This window comes from Melanotaenia boesemani, chromosome 4, assembly GCF_017639745.1.
Source record: "Melanotaenia boesemani isolate fMelBoe1 chromosome 4, fMelBoe1.pri, whole genome shotgun sequence".
In the NCBI taxonomy this organism is placed as follows: domain Eukaryota; kingdom Metazoa; phylum Chordata; class Actinopteri; order Atheriniformes; family Melanotaeniidae; genus Melanotaenia; species Melanotaenia boesemani.
In genome coordinates this window covers 24,142,223-24,162,788 of record NC_055685.1, presented here as the reverse complement: position 1 = coordinate 24,162,788, position 20,566 = coordinate 24,142,223, and the positions used below count along the sequence as shown (strand labels likewise).

The 20,566-nt window shown below is 37.7% G+C and overlaps 1 protein-coding gene across 1 annotated transcript; it reads right to left on the bottom strand.

Annotated features, from left to right (window-relative positions):
- Positions 1-127: 127 nt before the first annotated feature.
- c1qtnf6b (C1q and TNF related 6b) lies at positions 128-19,121 on the bottom strand. Its single transcript, XM_041983844.1, has 3 exons — positions 18,971-19,121; positions 7,862-8,050; positions 128-2,847 (listed from the first exon to the last, which is right to left on the bottom strand). The coding sequence occupies exons 2-3, from the start codon at positions 8,040-8,042 to the stop codon at positions 2,300-2,302; spliced, it is 729 nt and encodes a 242-aa protein (XP_041839778.1). The 5' UTR covers positions 8,043-8,050; positions 18,971-19,121; the 3' UTR covers positions 128-2,299.
- Positions 19,122-20,566: the final 1,445 nt, after the last annotated feature.

Here is a 20,566-nt window from a genome sequence, read left to right as displayed (position 1 = left end):
TACCTCATGGCATTGAATGGCTTCATTGTGAGCCAAGATCTAAGGTGGACAGTGTCATTTGTAAAGAATTAGATGAATGAGGAAAAATGTGAATTGCAGTCACAATACGCATACACTTAGTGGCTGAAAAAAGCTTTATTTTCAGATATTAACAGAAAACAGAGTCTCCCGATTTCATGTAACATTAATACAAAGTTTTATTCTTTTATAATCAAGTGTCTGTAGCACAGTGATACAGAATACAAAGTGTCTTGGCTAGTGAGGAGGAAAACTGTTTACAAATCTAAGCACACGCATTCACAGTCCAACCTCAACAGCAAGAGTAGTAATAAAGACAGCTAATATACAACTATTTACATGAACTGCTCTGCAGTTGTCATTTCTTTAATTATATATGATAAATGTCAAAACCCTGAAGTCTTGTTAAGTTTGAGCACCTTAGTTTTTCATTTTGATATGTTGGGGTGTTTGTAATTATCAGTTCACCAAAATTACAAAAGAATAGAAATATTTCCCCACTTAACCAAGCAATGTGGATATTTTGGCTTTTGTTAGGGACAATTTTTTCCACTTTTAGCAGTTTTTGTCTATTTCTTTAGAATAGCCTGTCTCAGTGAACAATGTTAACAGTGATTTCTGTGGAATTTAGGGCCACATGATAACATGATAAGAGAAAAAAAAGCTGTGATAACATTGTTCGTTTGATGAAGAAAAAAACAAATACGGAAGTGTGCATATTTTGCTATGTAATCCCTGTGTGTTTCTGCTTCAGTATGTACAGTACTAAACCTGCTGAATGAAATGACAAATGTAAATGAACAGTGATGACTGAATTTCTTAATTTACGATTTTTTTTTAACAAAGGGAAACAATCTGACAGATACATAATGTGGAAGATTTCCTTAAAGCTTAGTATTTAGAAGGAGAAACAGAACTTTCACAACTAGACCAGAGGATAATTAGACAACACGTCTCACTCCTTACTTGTCTTATATGGACGTTTGGTCAGGCTCCTTCTGCGTCACATATTCACGCGTTGGGTGCCCCCCTTTTGTCACAATTGACGTCCATGATGCTCTCATTGAATATTATAGACCTCCCTAAATGCTGGTAATTGATGACATGGGAATGTGGAAGAGAAGCCTGTTATAGGATTTTGGAATAGCATATGAAATGTGCTGCAATCCTTTTTACAACTGATGCATTTGTAGATTTTTTACCTTTGCATTCATTAGACTTTATGTCTAACATCATGTTGTCCAGAGAAGCGGGAGTCATGTCATCAATTACCAACGTTTAGCGAGCTCTATAATATTCATTGAGAGCACCCTGTGTGTCAATGAATGATTTCTGATTCAAGATATAAACCCTGATAGCATCAGGATCTGCTGTTGGTTTGTTTGTGGTCATGAAGATAAAGAATTAAAACAGTAGCTTCCTGGAAAGCCATATAAGGTTATATAAAGTAATTCTGGAGCTAAATATTTACTCATATTGCTGTAGAATAATTATTAAAAATTATGATATTTTTCATTACTTGTGAAGCTAACAGGACTACAGAAAGATTTGTTTTTAGAGGGGTTGGGGGCTGTCAAGCTGGATGACATAGTGAAATGAGTAACTGCAAAACTGGGTACAATTTCAACATAGAGTCCTTCTCTTATATCTGTAGTTCTGGAAACATTATGTGATAGCAGGGGATCATTTTTCAATTTGCCTGCAGCAGAATAAACTATCACAGTATATCAGCTAACAGTAAGTCTTTGAGGCTAAAAGCCTCTAAGATTTACATTTTGCATATCTGCATGACAACAAATCATTCAAGGTAAGTAGAGCAGTGTTTTGTTTGTAATTTGGATGAACTGAAGTCTTCAAGTCTTACCTTAGGAAGGCACAATGGAAGCATTTATTTAAAAGATATCACAAGATTTATTGTTTCTGATAAGTGATACAAACAAAGCATAGCAGCACAGCTCATAAATAGGACAAAATTAGCTTTGTACAAGTATGTTTTTCTAGTGCAAAAGATGTATATTCTTTTCCTAATTGTGAGCTGTGTTGACTTCCTGTTTTGTTTTTAGTTCCTTTTGATTTTAACATTTTTTTGGTGGTCCTTATTGAAAAAAACAATATTTTCCTCCCCAGACTTGAGGTGAAATTTAATTAGCACCAGATTCATAATGTCCTCTGTTCAGTTCATTGTTCTTCCCCGAAAGCAGTATTTATGTAAAAAAAAAAGAAAAAAAAAATCATTCAATCCAGACATCCTGTCCAGCTTTACATTTTTACTCCCCTCATTTCACTGTATGCTAGGTGCCACCAGGTATCCATTGAAGGTGATGTAAACATCTACATCATCGCTATAAATGGCATTTTCTCTCTCCCTCTTGTAGAGTCGGACCCAGACCTCATCATTCAGAGCCAGATCCAGCATGACACTCTGGCTCTGCATGATGGACCTCTCGCTGGGCTGAGCATAAAGAATCACCTGCTCTTTATCGTTGTGCATCAGGTGGAGGTAGGTCTCCTTAAAGTTCCATGTATGGATGTTGATGTTGAAGAAGTAGATACCGGGCACATAGCAGTAGAACTTGCCTTTGAACATGTTGAAGTGCTCATGGAGATTAACAAAGACAGTGTCAAACACCAGCGCCTGGTAATAGTCCAGGCTGTGCAGAGATTTGCGACGCCCCACGGAGAAAGAAGACAGAGGGATCTTGCAAGGGTCTCCAGGGGCACCTGCCTGACCCTTGCTGCCTTTGGGGCCCATCGGTCCTTGGTAGCCAGGAGGACCATCCAGACCTGGTTTTCCAGAAGTGCCTTTGTCTCCCCTGTCACCTTTATCACCTGGAGGGATATGATAAAACATGGGTAGGTGGTGCAGACAGAAACACTACAGGCTTAGATTTTTACTATTTTACATCCAACATTTTAGTTCCTACTTCCTAAAAAACGTAAAAGTTGTCATTCTAAAGTCAAGGTACCTGACAAAAATAAATAAATAAATAAATAAAATAAAAAGAAAATTCTTTAGAGGATGTCCCAAAGGTAGTATTTGAGGAATTATTTTATCTTTCCTCAAATATTTGAAGAAGTATAAAACACAAGATGGTATAGATATTTGCATAGATGTGAATGTACTGTGTGCAGACAGGGATGAAAAATCACCCAAACATATCCTATGAATCAGGGTTTTCACCCTACCAGTTCACCTCCATTTTATACACTAAGTGAACGTTTTTGTGTAATGCTTGAATTTTGACAAGTTGTGCTGCTTCTAGAGATGGTGTCTCACGTCGCAATTCTGGTGACTTGAGACCCGAATTGGACTTGCATTCAACAGACTTGAGAGTTGACTTGGACTCGCTCGATACTCATAAACAATCTTATTTTTTTCATGATTTTCTCTCTTTCTGATCTTTTATCTTCTATCTGATGTCTGACATAACACACACACACACATAAACACAGACACATCTGCATGTGCAATCAATCAAAACAATAGCAGCGCCAACACACCTGTTGCTACAACACCGCTATAAGTTTTGGGTATTAACAACATAACAAAGACATAACAAATATCAGAGCAGCAAACTGCAACGTCTGTGTAATAAAAATCCAGGACACTGGATCCACTACACCCTTCATCCACTTCAAAACACTTTTGGAGAGGTTTGTCACTGTAATATGAACGCATATCTATTCTATTTCAGCAATGAGCTTAGTGCCACGTGGCATGAACGTGATGACGTTTAACTGGGACCAAAATGGGATCAAACCCACTGTAAACAACACGGTTTTACTGGGTCTGGTTAGAAAAGTACAGATGTTACTAGGAATAGTTATTAAACCTGCAATTACTGGTTTTAAAGTTTCAAATGATTTTTTTTTTCTGTACTCATCTCACACAATTATTTCAAGGCAAGATTTTTCTGAATAGTGCAGGTATCACCAACTCATTGAGCCACTGTCCTGCAGATTTTACATGTTTACCTGCTGCAATACACAGAATTATTTATAGCTTGTAATAATAAATAATAATGGATTAGATTTATATAGCGCTTTTCAAGGCACCCAAAGCGCTTTACATTGTGTGAATCCATTATTCATCCACTCCTCACTCATACCTGGTGATGGTAAGCTACGTGTGTAGCCACAGCTGCCCTGGGGCAAGCTGACGGAGACGTGGCTGCCAGTCTGCGCCTACGGCCTCTCCGACCATCACCGAACGTTCATCCACACATTCATACACCAGCGATGCCAACACTGGAGGCAAGGAGGGTTAAGTGTCTTGCCCAAGGGCACAACGACAGATGACTGCGGGAGCGGGAATCGAACCGCCGACCTTCCGATCATTGGACGACCTGCTCTACCGCCTGAGCCACTGCCGCCCCGCCCTTGTGCAGAACTTTACAACAAGCTGTCATTGGTGTAATCAGGTGTGTTGCAGTAGGAGAGTGTCTAAAATCTGCAGGACAGTTGGTGATCCTGCAGTAAACTGCTGCAGCATATTGACCCTCCTTTCTACACTTTGGAAAAAAATGCCATGAATTGCTGTATTACAATTTAAAATTTGTCTGTGAGTCCGAGAGTAAAAACTCTTGGATAAGTTATGTTAAGTGCATATTTACTAATCGGAATAAATTTCCATGTTTATCTACAGGCTTTCTGAATTCAGTAAAGCACAGAGATTTTCCAGGAGAGAGGGGCAGAGCATTAGTCCAGTTAACCTAAAGATCAGCGCTGTCAAAAATGCTGGTAGATACAGGATAAGTAAGATTTAAAATTCCTTTGATATTATAATACAGTCTTCTAAGCAGACCAGGGGGCAACTGTTGCATGGGAAATTACCCATTACAATGATTTGCAACTTGACTTGGACTTAAAGTCAAAGACTTGAGACTTGTAAAAAAAGACTTGTGAACATCTCGGACTGTTTCAGTTAAAATTTAACATGCTATAATGTTACTGGAAATGAGGATTGACATGACTGACTGAAATCTCTATAAAAGCAAACCATGACTTTGTTCCAGATGGTGATGGCCCCTTCTAAGAATGACCTTCTGTATCTTTCTGTCTTGCAGCATACTTGAATATGTCTTTTACTGAACACACTGTTGTTTCTTCACTGAGTTTTTCCCAAGCACAGAGCCAGGCTTCTTCTCAATTAGTTTGCTATTTTTTTAAGTCTCTGGCTCTGATTCTCCTGCTCTAACAGATAGTTGCAAATAAGACTGCACCTTCCATGACAAACACATTTCAAGTGAGTAACAGTTTTATAAAGTTTTTTTAAAGTCGTGCATGCCTTTTTCCCTTGCTGAAGGAAAAGCCACAAAATTATGATCTCTGTTAGGTAATAATTTGAAATTAAGTAATCTTTTCATAAACAAAGGCAGTGATAATGAAGCTAATTATTTAGAGTAAAAACTGTATTTATGTCACACAACACAAAAGGTATATTTCCTGCATTTTTGGGATTCTACCAGATTTTACAACGACTGAGCTCAAGCCTTCGTGGTTGTGTTTTTGCTGAGCCCACTGCACCTCACAGTCTTCTTTCTGGTGAGATATCTGACTTGGATGCTCAGTGAAATTTTGATTAATAATACAGGTGAATCATCTAAACTACAATAGTGATTTTAGATGCACTTTTGTTGTGCAGATTGAAGTCCATTGTGGTGTAAAAAGGCAAAAACTACATAAAACTCTTTATGCATGTGTGTATATGAGAAACTAAAGAGGGATTTTTGTTTTATTTCATTCATTTATTCATTTGTGCTTCAGTTGCTGTGCTGGTTTGGGTGTTGTTTTGGGTCAGAACAGACTTGGCATGTTGAGTTGTCAAAGGACCGACAGATGAGACCACATAATGATGACACATTGTTAGAAGTGCTGTGGTTGAGTTTGCTGCAAAGCATCTGATATTGGATACACATGTTTTCACAAATCCCTGTCTGGCTGGGAGAGTGCAGTTGTTGCATCAGAAAATTTCTGTCTTTTTAAATCCTTTTACTTAAGTCACACTTCTGTCTTCTTCAGGCTTATACAGCCATGTTCACATACATATCTTGCAACACATACAAAACAAGCACGATGCATCATTCAGACAGACACATCTTCTTTGTTTACCCTCTTTGCTGCATGACCAGCAGCATTAATAACCTGTCGCAGATCTGACTGTGACCACACTGACTTGAATTAGCCAAGTGTAACAAGTAGATGTCTCGGTCCACAGAGTTTCCAGCTCAAGCAACTGAGGAATTTAGTTGAACTTGGTCCAGTATTAATCACAGCAGGCTTTAGGCTAGAAAATGAAAAAGTAACTATATGTATTAATGCCCTTTAGCCCTGGCTGCTTGCTGCAGCAACATTTGCATTAACAGCCTGGCTTTGTTCAGACAAGTTTGTGGTTATAATATTACTCATAGATGTACTCTTAGATTTTTTTGCCCAAGATATGGGCAAAAAAAGTACTGAAACATTTAAAAAACGTAATGCTATTAACAGGAGCAACCTAAGGCCTTTGATATCATTGTTGATGTTGTAATTGAGTAGTTATTCTCGAGCAGATAGTCTAAATACCATAAAGTAATTGGATAATGACCAGTAGCAATAATTAGTTAGCAGGGCAACAAAGGACCTCCAAGACCAGAGTGAACTCACAACACTGTGGCTGGGATGTAAGTCTATTAAAAGAAAAACAGTCATGAAAAGAGGCTTAAAAGGTACATTTAGTGACTGAGGTTGTTTTGGTTGGTAATGGAATTCATTGATTGTATTGATTGATTGTACTGGACTGAGACTGATGTTAAGTGCCCAAGATGAGACACCAAAGATTTTCTATATTATCAAAAAAAGAGAACTACCTAAAATCTGATTTCTAAAGAAAATATTCTCCAAACAAAATATGCAAATAGTTGAACTTGGGTTTATTCCATCGTCATCTGTAACCATTTTCAGAGCTCCTCCAGTCCTCACTTAGATTATCCTCACATCCCTTTCATAACAGATTTCATTTTCTTGAAAAGTAATATGTTAGTTTGTTTTGTATTAAGTCCATCCAGAAACCTTCAATCCAAAAAGATCACAAAAAAAAAGAGTTAAACAAGCTTGTTAAGCATTTGGTGAGTTCCATACATGCAATGTAGGTTATTGTTTAAAAGCCACAACAAGATCCTTCTTTAACAGACCGCAAACAGATAAAAGGGTTGTTTTTACTTTAATATGTCCTATTTAGCAAAACTGATCTATTCCTTGTTTAGATTTCATTGCCTAAAGGCTTATATATGTATGATATTTTTTTGCATTTATCCTGACAGATACTGTCAAAAGCTATTAAATTAGTTACTGTAGTACTTCCATGTTTGGTCAATCACAAGATGTTGAAAAGCAGCTAATTTTTAAAATGGTTCCAGCTTATTTCTATCAGTGGAGTATCTAATTTCCCCTTTCAGAGGCAGTCTCTCAATTTTTTGTGTCTCATTTCTACTGAACCGTCAATGCACAATTAGACTTAGAAGCACTGTTCCAGCATGATTGCTCTTCTGATTAAGTACTACTTTAGTCAGGCCCCCAGCCATCTGGATAAGCAGAAGCAATCATCAAGGAAAGTCACAATTGTGAATGGAAAATTTCAGTAAATTACCAAGTAAACTCACTGCAAACACTGGATTATACTCTAAATGTAATCTTACTGTGACACTTAAAAACAGATATAAAAGACACATTACCATGTTAATTCTTTCAGGAATAAAAAGAAGAGCTGAGGGGTGAAGTAACTAACTCGTATATGAATTAATACTTTTTTAAGTTTGAAATCAAGAGCAGCAATTGGCTAGTAGAAGCTAACCTAGCGTAGTACCTTTGAGGATGGTCATATTGATGACGGTTCTGACTTCGGGCATTTGATAATGAGTTGTTCCTGCTGGGGGTTCTAGATGGTCGCAGCACCGTCTGCAGAGTCGGGAAGAAGGTTTGGAAGGGGATGGGACACAGCAAGCCAAGGGGAGGAACATCAGAAGCCTCAAACACACCGTCAACATGGCTGTACCTGAGGCAAGAATGCAAAACATACAGTTAATTAAAAATTGTCTTGTTGAATCTTTGATTTTATGAGATATAATTTTATGCAAATATCATTGCAAGGGAGATGTTTACAGATGTGTGTGACACTAAATAATGAGGCATAATTGTTCCCTTGTCTAGATCAACTTAAACTATCCAATCCAAAACCAACATTACTGGCAAGTATTGTTATTTGATCTGTATTAAATTGTTCACATTCCTGTGGATTATTGGTCAAGTGGCCAGATATTTCCTTGACAATATAAATATATACTTTATTTAAAGTAAGGTCTTCAGGCTCCACTGTTTTAGCCACTTTTGTGCAAACTCCTCACAGTTGATTCACTCCTGGAATATACTGAACATCACAGAGGGCTTTTTAAAAGACACAGATGATCTTTAAGGAAAACGTTGTTCCTTTTGATTCCAAGAAAAAAAAACAAGATCAAAGCCTTAGATGAGATTATCTTGTGACTTTGGAGATATCATGTGGTATTTGAGGGGTTTTGGACTGTGAAGGCTAAGAGAAAAAATGAAAAGATGGAGGGAATCTGGTTCTAAGTACACACGCAATGCTGGACTTGATTGAATGCAAAAAAATCTTTTATAATTTCAAAATCTGATATGTTTTCAAAAACATCTCTAAGAAAATAAGTGTTCTGGACCTTTTCTAGTACATGCAAACATACAAACAAGGTAACAATTTTCTCTCTGTCTGAATATGCTCTATCTAAAAAAAAAAAAAAAAAATTTAAGAGGCACTACAGAACATTTGCACATTTTCCTCAGTAAGACGCCCCCTGTTGACAGCTGGCAGTTAATTCAGTTAATTGTACTGTGAGCTCTATCCAGCCAGTAAAAGACAGTCTCATCTTGACTCTTGTCTTATCTCTTCTTCTGTCTCCCTCTCTTTTTATTTACCTTTCTTCCTACAATAATGACTTGTTGTTAAATAAATAAGATAACCCATAAAACTGTCTTCATCATTCTGGCTCTAGTGAAAATAACACAAAATATGTGGCACATGATGCTTCTATCCAAAGTTTGCCACTATAAACATTAGAACATGTTTAAGGATAAATTCTACAAGAAGTGGACTCTTCAATTCTTGATGAGTTCTCTTTTAAATGACTAAGTCACAAAAATTAATCAAGGTGGAAGATGGCATATTTTGTCAGTGGGCAAACAAATCATAGGCTAATACATTAGGAAAAGCATCTCCCAGTAAACAAACATACAGATCTTTTTGAGATTCAAGCTGTAGCATCTCTTTCCAGAAATAGAGCTACTGTGTCTCTGAAAAATCAACATCTAGCAAAAACAATGTATATAATTTTCAAAGGAGCTGCTTCCTGAGGAATTAGCTTGTTTCTCCTGTTTGCATTACATATGCAGCCTGTGACCCATCTAAACCGGATCAGGGCTTCTCCTCCTCTCAATGCTCAGTGTAACCTCCGCTGACAGCTGCTCTCTTAAAACAGTGACATTATGTTAGTTTGCCTTTGCTCAGCTCCTCAGGCTTACATGAAATGTACACACAGATGGCAGCTATTTCTCCAGCGAGTATGCATTGACTGCAGTGTTTTAAAATCCAGTTAATGTTACATTTTGAAATCTATTACTGCAAGAAAATGGTTTGTCTCTACTTGTACTGACAGTTATCTCCTACAAATTTGCTAGAAAAAAAAGAGAAACCAAGTAACTGACTTTTTTCTAATCTAAATCTAAAGATGGAATATATTATTCAAAATTAAATGCAATTTTTCCAAAATGAATGACATATCAACTGTAAGGCCAATATTAGCATCATAATGAATTAAAGGTGCATTATTATTTTTTTCACCTCATGAGGACAGAGCAACTTAAATCTACTGCAATGACATGAGTCAATAAAATATTCTTTCCTTTTATCTTTGTTTTGTTTTTTTCCAGCTCCTGACAAAACTATGTTGCTTTATTCATTAACTTTTATTTGATGAAAGTAGCCATCTGCTTCTTAGAGAAATACAGCTGATGAGAAAGGTTTAAGGAGGCCCAGAAGTGTCTCAACAATGAGCCACAACACTAAACAATGAGCCAGAACACAACACAATGAGCCACTGGTGTGGCTCAGTGGGTAGAAAGGTCGTCTTGTAGTCTGAGGGTTCGATCATCGGCCTGTCGAGCTCATGTCGAGGTGTCCCTGAGCAAGACACCGAACCCCAAATTGCTCCTGATGGGTCGTGGTTGAGCGCCTCACATGGCAGCTTCCGCCATCAGTTTGTGAATGTGTGTGTGTGTGAATGGGTGAATGTGACATATAATGTCAAGTGCCTTGGGTATCATTCCAGGTACAGTAAAGCGCTTTATAATACAGACCATTTACCATTTACAACACTACACAATTAGCTACAACGGAACTTACAGCTTTGTTTGTTTTTTGGTAGTTACACCAGCGAAAAGCAACAGCAAAAGTTTTGCCACAGGAAGTGGGCAATTTCCAGTTTTAATGGATGAAAAGCAAGAGATTTTTGAAAAAGGAAAATAAGTGAATAAAACACTAATGGCAAATAATGTTTATTAATTTCAGTATGCGCTATTATAAATGTTGTTATCTATTCTGTGTAAATAAAGAGTTGGATCTCCAAGAGTTGTGGGGTGTTGTGGCTAATTTTGGAGTGTTTCGGCATATTGTGTTGTATTGTGGCTTATTGTGGAATGTTGCAGCTAACTAGAGTGTTGTGCTGTGGCTAATTGTGGAGTTTGTATTGTGGCTAATTGCAGAGTGTTATGGATCATTGTGCTGTGTTGTGGCTTTTGTATTGCTGTGACATTTCTTGGCCAGCACATTTTTTGGACCAAAAGTATATGCTTTCTGTTGCACAGAATTTATTGTTCATCTTCAAGACTGACATGTAAGACTAATCCTCTATAAAGCAAACAGGAAAAAGAGATTGGGAATAAAATATGAGGAAAAAACTGAGGAAATAAAATAAACATGGTTAAGACACGAGAGAAAGAGCAGAAGAAATTCTCCGGGGTATTTTACAATGATGGGTGAGTGTTAACAGGATTTAAAATGATGGATGGAGCATGACGGTGAGAAAATGAAATGACTGGAGCTTTGCCTCAACATTTTTATCTGGTCCCTGACAGTAAAATGTAACCACAGCTGATTCCAGGATCTGTAAGACTGCTGCAGGAAGCCAGATGTTAGAGGACACAAGTCCAAATTCAACTTGATCAAATAACATTATTTATTTATTTTTTATCATTTACTTTAATCCATTCTATACATCTTTTAATGCAGGTATAGCTCCTAGAACAAGAAAGTAGATTCAGTGCCTTTGAAAAGAAAAGAAAACAAATCTTTGAAATAAAAGCAGACCATAAAGGCAGGGTGCATGGTGCAGGTTGTAACATTGAGCTGCTGTAGATCATCTAAGTGATTATTTGGATTTTGTTTTTCTTGGCGTGCTGTAAACTGACACTAAAAATTACATTTTGGAAACTTCAAAGAATCCCATGGGCTACTGAATATTTGTACAGTTTCCCCAGTAGGGTTGTTTATCTCAACAGTAATGTCAGTGTTGCGGGAATGTAAGTATTCAGAGAAGAGACAAATACAGAGTTAATGTGTATAAAAATGTTCTAAACAGAAAAAGAAAAATCTATCTCAATTCCACTGACTACAACTGGCTCCTGCCAAGCGTACTACTTTATTTCTGCTGCACAGATGTGCCAGTGTGGCCACTGATTAAATGATACACTGGTAATGAGTCACTGCTCATCATTAACCAAACGCTACTAGCCACGGCATGCTGAAATGATGGCATGGTCTCATGATAAAATGCATGTCAAGCAATTAAAATTTACTCCTATTTAACATACACATGCATAACTAAATCAAGTTATAAACAAATTTACAGGGTTTGTTGGTCAAACAGCTAAATTCAACTCAGTAGAACTTTAGTCAAGGTAACAAAAATCTGGTTTTAGTTAGACTGGCTCCATAGTTTTGTTTAACATGATGTAAACACAATGAGAGAGTCCTGGGATGAACTGATTGAAGACGGATCTGAGCAGCCATTTACACTAGCCATTCTGACTCAAATATAGGTTTCAGTATGCTTCAAGTAAACCAAATGCAGGAAGTTAACAACAATGCAAAGGGTATTGTGGGTAAACCACAACACAAACATTTGCATATGTCAAACTAGGAGAAGTCAGACATGGAGTGACAATACTGTGAAAGTTCTTTTAGAAATATGGTCAACCCCAAGACTGCTACAATTAGATGCAGCTTCATACTTTGCTCTTATGTGGTGTAGCCAGAAGTTTTCCTGCATTAACCAATAGATGAGCAAGTTTTTGTGTTTGTTGTTTGGCTTGTCTTCTTCTTCAGTAATTCTTGATGCAGCCCCATCTCTGAAGGGGAGGGGGAGATCTTATTCAAGAAGTCAGTTTTGTTTGACTAAGTGCAGTGTGAAAGCAAACTCTGACTGGAATAATGTTGCAACCCCTAACTGACCCAAGGTGCCAATCATACAGATACTGAACTATTACGTCAGATTGCACCATAAGTGCTTAATGCATGCTGCAGTTCCCAACCTGTGCTTGGCAACAGAAGTAACAGAATAAGCAGGTACTATGAAGTAGAAGTGATAACAACAGAATAATCACAAGATATATCTTGCATTGGCATTCTTTTATTTATTTATTTTTTTTTGGCAATGACTCTGGGCATTATTTTCAGTTAGAAGCTGTAATTGCAAAATTATCCATTTCTCCAAATAGTAAAGGATTCTTTGAAAAATTCCTGGATCCAGGTGGTGATTCAAATCACCCCCAAAATCTAATCAGAGACAGTCAGACAGACAAACCAACGCCACTGAATACACGACCTCTGCCTTGGTGGAGGTAACAAGTAAAGTTACAGATACAGGACATACAAAAATTTATGCTTTAGTGAGCAAAACTGTCAGACGTTTTGGGTCCATAACATAAAACATCAACCAGAAAAAGGCCAAAACTAACAAGCTAACTGGGGACATATTGCCACCTCCTTTAGTGAAGTCGGACATTCTTTAACCAAAAAGTCAACTTTTCTCCTGTGCTTGTACCCAGGGAAAGGAAAAGTAATCCAAATACATGAGACAGTTGAATTACAGCTGTTACTTGACTAAAATGTGAATAAAAAAATAAATAAACACATAAATAAAACACACAAAAAAACATAGTTGTATTTAATTATGATTAGTCATTTAACTGTTTATATGGTCTGTTGTACTCTTAGTCTATCAGACATCCCTTTCTCTTTCAACAAGGGGCTGTTGTGAGTCATGTGGTGTGAGTTGTTTGGAGAAGTTGGACAGAGCTGAGGAATGTTTCCAAGCAGAGGTGGTTAAACAAATCAGCAACTTTATTTTAGTGTATACATAGGTCCAGGTGATGGATTTGGACTTTCTCACCACGGAACATAGATCAAACTCCATCTGAAATTCCAAGACCATTTTACATTTCAACCCATCTGTTAATACAATTAAAAATAATGGGTTTAAATCTGAAATCATTTGCAGGTTAACTTTCTACCGCGGTAAAGTTGGTTTGTTGTTGGATATTGGCTTGACATTCGGCAGGGATCGTCTGCCAATCACCTGAAAAATGTTCACTAAAAATCAATTAATTGACTTTTTAACATTCTTTTTGCTGTAGTACATCATGTTTATCATGTCCTATCTACTACAGGTGAGATTATTCTGATAAAGTACTTTATATGCCCATAGTATGCAATTGATTTTTAGTGAATATTTTCAGGTCATAAATGCATACTGTGGGCATATAAAGTACTTTATCAGAATAATCTCACTTGTAGTAGATAGGACATGATAAACATGATGCACTACAGCAAAAAGAATGTTAAAAAGTCAATTAATTGATTTTTAGTGAATATTTTCAGGTCATAAATGCATACTGTGGGCATATAAAGTACTTTATCAGAATAATCTCACCTGTAGTAGATAGGACATGATAAACATGATGTACTACAGCAAAAAGAATGTTAAAAAGTCAATTAATTGATTTTTAGTGAATATTTTCAGGTCATAAATGCATACTGTGGGCATATAAAGTACTTTATCAGAATAATCTCACTTGTAGTAGATAGGACATGATAAACATGATGTACTACAGCAAACAAAATAGTGAAAGATCATTTTTATCATTTTTGGTTACCAATTTTCATGACTTCATTTATGCTGAAACGTGTAATTTACACACGGTCCCTTAGTCGACTACGGCGAGTGATGGTCGGTTTACAATGCGAAGTCGCTATTTTCTGGTAAAATTTTCAAATCGCAAGGACAGTTTACATAAATCTTGTAGTATATTAAAGTATGATAATGTATCTATGAGCTACAGTCTTTGACCAAGTTGGCACCGCCGTGGTCTGTGATTAGAAGCACAAATAAATACGAATGTCAAGCCAATATCGAATAACCAACCAACTTTACCGCAGTAACTTTCTTTGGCTGAAATGTCTTGACAATTAATGGAAAGCCATTAAACTTGGTAAAATAGTCATATTACCCTGAGAAGGAATACTGACTGCAGACTCTCAGCATTGTTCAGATCAAATACATGAATTGGTAAACAGCTGTAGCTCAGGAGGAAGAGCGATCTGCTACCTCGGTGAAATCAGTTTTAGGTTGGATATTCTACAGATGTTCACACCGGAGCCGCGTCTCTTTCAGGGATCATCAACAAATAACTCGTTTTCCGTGAAATGGAAAATCTCATAAAGGATGTAAAATATTTTCATAAACTGTCCATATGATCCAGAGACATTTTCAGCAGTTTAACCTATATTTCTTTACTTCGTGCATTGCATCTTGGGAAGAAGAACCTCAGTTGAGTGCAAAGATTGTGGAGGACAGATGCTGTTATGGTTGGACTTTTGAGATGTTGGAGTTTCCCTCTCTGTGAACCCGGATTTAGTTTTGGATATAATCTTTCCAGGAATTATTTATTATTGTTTAATGTTTATTATAAACAGTGCCTCGTTACTAAACCAAATTGGTTCTTTCTATTACTTTTCAACATTTTGCAGTGTGATAATTATTAGCAAAGACAACTAAACATGGCATGTTTCTGTCAGAGGGGTCTGGTCTTTTTTCAAAACTTGACATACGTGGACTCCTGTGTTCTGGAGTTTGTCATCTGAGATTAGTTTTCTACTCTTGAAGTACAACAGTTAAGTTTAACATAACTTTAGTATCCTAATGACATACACTTTTGTCCAGATTCACCACAAATACTTTACACAAATGATGAAAAGTTAGCAATAATATCAGAAATTTAACCTCATATTATTGCTACCCTATAAATTCAAGTTATGTTCTTTACTGCCTGAGTTGTGTTTACATTTAGACAATGTTCTTGGAAAGTTCTGGTATGTTTGAATGTTAAAGTTGGAAACATGCATGTGAAAGACAGACAGGTAGAAACATCTACCACTAATACTCCTCTGTGTGTTGCACTGGGAGTAGAAATAAATCTGGGTATGAACTTAATAAATGACCCTGAATAAACTTGATTCAGTTACTTCTCACAAACAGAAGCATACAACTGAATTAGGTTCAGCTTGTCTCTTTTTTTCCATTTTTCTGTTTCTGGGTTAACAGAAGTGTGTGCACAGTTAATGGAAAAATGTACAGCTAATTTTATGCCTATTTTTCCACAAACATCTTTTCCTAGAGTGAACTTACTGTAAATATCTCTGCAGCAGAGGTCCCAAATCATTGAATAAATATTACAGGATCTATTTTTGGGAAGTGGCATTTACACAGTTTTTACTCCTTTACTAAGTTTTTCCACCTATTAGGCTTCACATTTGTTTCAACCCCAGAGTAACCTCCGAGCTAAAGAACTTATGTAAATGTTGGGATTGCTGTTCCTCTTTTACACACATTCCAAAGTAGAGGTACAAGTTGGTAAATTCCACACTGTATTGGAAATTAAAATCTTTGTGTAACTACTGATAAATTATGGCCACAGCTCAAAACCACAGGCAGGATGTGTTGTTGCTCCAGGTTAGGTTGTCCCTCATGTGTACACTACAAGTACCAGTAGCTGGAAATCATTTCTACCGCTGTCCCTCCGATGTGGGGGGAAGTGTCTGCCTCAGGTATGAAAAACTGGTCAGCACCTGGCCCGGACATGATCCACGTCTACAGGTTAAAGATGCTAACTTCACTCCATGAGCTCCTAGCGGCACAAATGAACCCACCCTGAATAGAAGACCAAGGGTCAGACACTCCTGTTAGTGAAAGTATATCAGACCATAAGGGAACAATCCCATCCAATTAACGGCCAATGACCTGTCTCTCCACAACATGGAAGCTCCTGTCGGGCATCATAGCGGCTAAGATAAGTTGACACTTGCATCAATATATGACAAAGACACAGAAAGGCATTGGTGGAGGTGCCAGAGGAACCTACCATCAGCTGCTGGTTGATAGAACTGTCAGATGATTGTGTACATTATGCCGGCTACTTGGTTATGGCGTTCCATGCATTATTTGCCTGCCAGTATCTTGCCCTGCTGTGAGGTGCTGGATTGTTTCAGGGACCTTTTTGCACAGCCTGCACCTGGAGTCCTGCCTGGTGTGGTAGATCTGACTTGTCTTACTCGATGCAGATATTTGGCTGTGGCAGCTTTCCTTGTGGCTTCTTCTTGGTTCCCATTTACATGTAGGTACTTGTAGCTCTCCTCAACATCTGCTGTTCTACCCTCCGAGAAAGCAATGCCCTATGTATGGACCACCTTCCCTCTTTTTGTTATCATTCGGCCACATTTCTCCAGTCAGAATGACAATCCACTGTCCCAGCTGTAGATCCTGGTGGTGTGGATCAGTGAGTCTATGTCTTGCTCACTCTTAGAGCTCAGCTTGATGTCATCCTTGTAAGGGAGGTGACTGATGGTGACCCCATTCCTGAGTCAGTAAAATATGACAAGAGGTGAACAAAAGCAGGAAGACTTGTGTCTTGTTTGGATGCAACTGTAGTTTGAAGTGGCTGGGTCACATGGTTTAAAAGCTATTGAAGAAAATGGTCTCCCAATAGCGATTATTGATTATTTTATTAAAAAAAAATTCATCTAAAATATGACAGGAGGTGAACATAATCAGGAAGACTAGTGTTTTGTTTGGATGGTCATCTGCTTCAATTTAGCTGTGGTTTGAGGTCACTGGGTTACATGGTTTAGAATATATTGAAGAATTCATTTTTTTCTCAAGAGAAATGATAAAATTTCCATTCAAATATGAAGCAATCCAAAAGATTTGGTACCCTGTATAATTACAAAAATATGTGTAATTTGTCTTTGTTTTGGTCAGAATTTCGCTTTTCTTTGAAGATACTGGGTCATATGGACAGTTTATTTAAAAAGTTTGTTTTTGTAAATACTTTTTGAGGACTTTCGTTTTAGAGAAAAACTGTTATTTGTTGATTGTCCCTAACGCTGGCGCTGGTAGCGCCAGTGTGTTGAAAATCCAACCTAAAACTGATTTCACCCCGTACAGTAAACGTCGGTGGATTGATTCCAGGCTTCCTCTGACTACATGCCGACGTGTCTTTGGGCAAGACACTGAAACCTATGATACCTCCCAATGTGTCTGTCGGGGTATGAAAGCGAGTGACAGTAAAAAAAAAAACAAAAAAAAAAAAAAAAAAAAAAACACTTGGTTTGTAGCCAACAATAGAAGTGCTGTTTGATTGTGAGTGTGTGTGTGTGTGTGTGAATGGGTGAATGTGGCATATAGTTTAAAGCGCTTTGAGTGGTCAACCTGAGTAGAAAAGCGCTATATAAGCACAGTCAACAAACATTATATAAAACAAACATTTATAAAATAAAATTTTAACAGAAGCAGCTTCTTTACTTAAAAGTTTAAATGATCAAGCGTTTTGCCCATTGTGAAAAAAACAAACAAACAAATAAAAAAAAACTTCAGCAAGACACACACAGTAGGCTACCCCTGTAAGTATAAAGAGTATTTTTGATAAGGCATAATGGTGCTGTAACCATGACATCAGGCCATTTCTTACTTACTTTCACCTAATATAAGGAAAAACTTAAACATATGAAAAGTTATGTAACTTTAAAACTTGAAAAAAGTGTACAATTAACTTGGTATAAAGTATTTAATAAGTGTGTTTTTCTTTTATCCCCACACCTTGGGCTACCACGAACAATCTATTCCACTATATTTTCATTTAATCTCTCCACACCAACCCCCCTAATACCCCACAGGAGATGTGTGCACAACATGAACTGCGATCAAGTATCATGACAACTAGCAGCCTAATGAGCCGAACACACAGTGCTGATTCCGACCCAACCAATACACACATCCAGCAGTCACAATGAATTCACTGGAGAAGCCACGTCAACAACGCCTGAGCATCAATTTGGCATGAAGCTGCAGCTACATAACTCCAAACACACACACACACACACACACACAAAGCCGGGCAGTGAGCTGGCGCGTGAAGCGTGCACGCCGATGTTACTGCAGGAACAACTTTTGGAAAAAAAGAAAACAAGAAAGAAAGAAAAAAACTGCTGCTGAGGTGGCGACTTATGAATAACTTCTATAATCCTGCACGTCTCTGCAAGCACGCTAACGCGCCTTCGGGTGTTTTTTTTTTTTTTTCTTCTTCTTTTCTTCTTTTTTCTTTCTTCTTCTTCTTTCTTTCTTTCTTTCTTCTTCTTCTTTCTTTCCTTCAACTTTTCTTTGACATTTTTCTCCCCTTTCATTGTTTTACCGTTTCCTTTCTATCTTCGGAGAATTCACGCGCAGGCTCGTGTCGACCGATTGTCGGAAAGTCGCTGTCACATCATGTCAGAGTGTGTAGTCGCGTCTCTTACCTGGTGGATTTTCACCGCAGTCGATGAGGAATAAAGACTGCTGCTGTCAAATTGAGAGGTGGAACTACTGAGACAAAACCTCTCCCTCACTCTTCCCTCCATCCACACACACACACACATACGCACACCCTCCCACTCTGCCTATACACTCAGGATACACATAGCCTACAGTACACGCCTTTACTCCCTCCATCACAAAACATCAAAAGTCAGATTTTCTTCCTGTGATCATCTTTTGCACTCCCCCACTTTCCCCGTCATCTATCCCTTTAAGCTGCACATCCATCACTTAGACTGTTGTGCATCCACCCAGATGTTTTGTAACAAGGAGCTGAAAGTGGCGTGGAGGAATTGTAATTACCCAAACAGAAATATAGGTCACTACTCCTCCCTCTCCCTCCTCTGACCACTGAGCTAAGCTGTTTCCTGTGAGCATGACTTGGGATATAAATTGCAACAACTTGAATGAGCTCTTCCTGTGCTGCCTTTCACCTATAAATGCATTATGCTATTCCAGTAACATGACCTCACTTCTTTTCATCCACTCCCGTCAGATCAGAAGAGAGTTGTGGTGTCAAGATAAATTGATCAGGGGGATAACAGATCTGAAGAGCCAGATACTAATTACATAAATACACTGTTTATCCTTGCTTATACTGAATTTGAAATCTCATCTTCACCACTGATTTAGGTGAGGAACACATGAAGTTGTAACACCTGGTCATACAGTTTGCCTAGTAGCCCAGTGGCCTTATGTATATGCTGTCAAGAAAAGAACAGAAAAGAAAAGAAAAGACATGCTAAGTCATTCATTTTGTTATCGTGATCCACTTCACTGGAGCAACTTCCCAGAACACCTGAGGGCAGCAGAGAATGAGATTTTCAAAATCAAGCCTTGAATCCACCTTTTCTGTTTTTTTTTTATTTTATTTTTGTCTTTTTGTTTTTCTTGTTGTTTGTTATGTTTTGTCTTGTTTTTATGCTGTGCTTTCTTAATTAAATTAATTGAAAAATACTTTGTTTATCCATGGGTGGTTCCCTGTCCTGCGTTTGGTAAATAAACCCTTTGCCTGCACTGTTCTGCCTCTTGCCTTGACTGCCTGCATTTGGGTCCTCACCTCCGCCGCCATACGTGACAACTAGTTCACTTCCATTTTGTACACAGTAAATTGTGGTCCTCTGTGTAGTGCCTGGACCAAGTTACTGAGCTTTAAGGTGCTTTGGAGGCTATTTTCTTACCAAGGTGCAAAATACAAAAATGCAAAATATAAAGGTGCAAAAAAACAAAACAAAACAAAACAAAAAAATAACAAACAAACAAACAACAATAACAACAACAACAAAAAAAAAACTAAGAAAGAGCAACAGTCTGCATTTTCTACAATAGACTTGATTATGCAACATTTGTGCAGCGATCAAAGGATAGCAGTTTACTTAAAAGGAAGAATCTGCTATGTCCTTTCTTATAGATGGAGTCTGTATTGCTTTTACAGTCTAGTCCACCTGAAGACACAGGAATCTGCATTCCTCCGCCACCTCAACCTCTTCTCTGTTGTTTACAGTGTGTGCTTGTATAAATTTTGCTTTAGATATAAT

Coding starts and splice junctions, on each gene's coding strand:
- c1qtnf6b (XM_041983844.1), bottom strand. CDS start 8,042: ATGTTGACGGTGTGTTTGAGGCTTCTGATGTTCCTCCCCTTGGCTTGC. Junction 2,848..7,861: donor CAATATGACCATCCTCAAAG/GTACTACGCTAG, acceptor ATATCCCTCCAG/GTGATAAAGGTGACAGGGGA.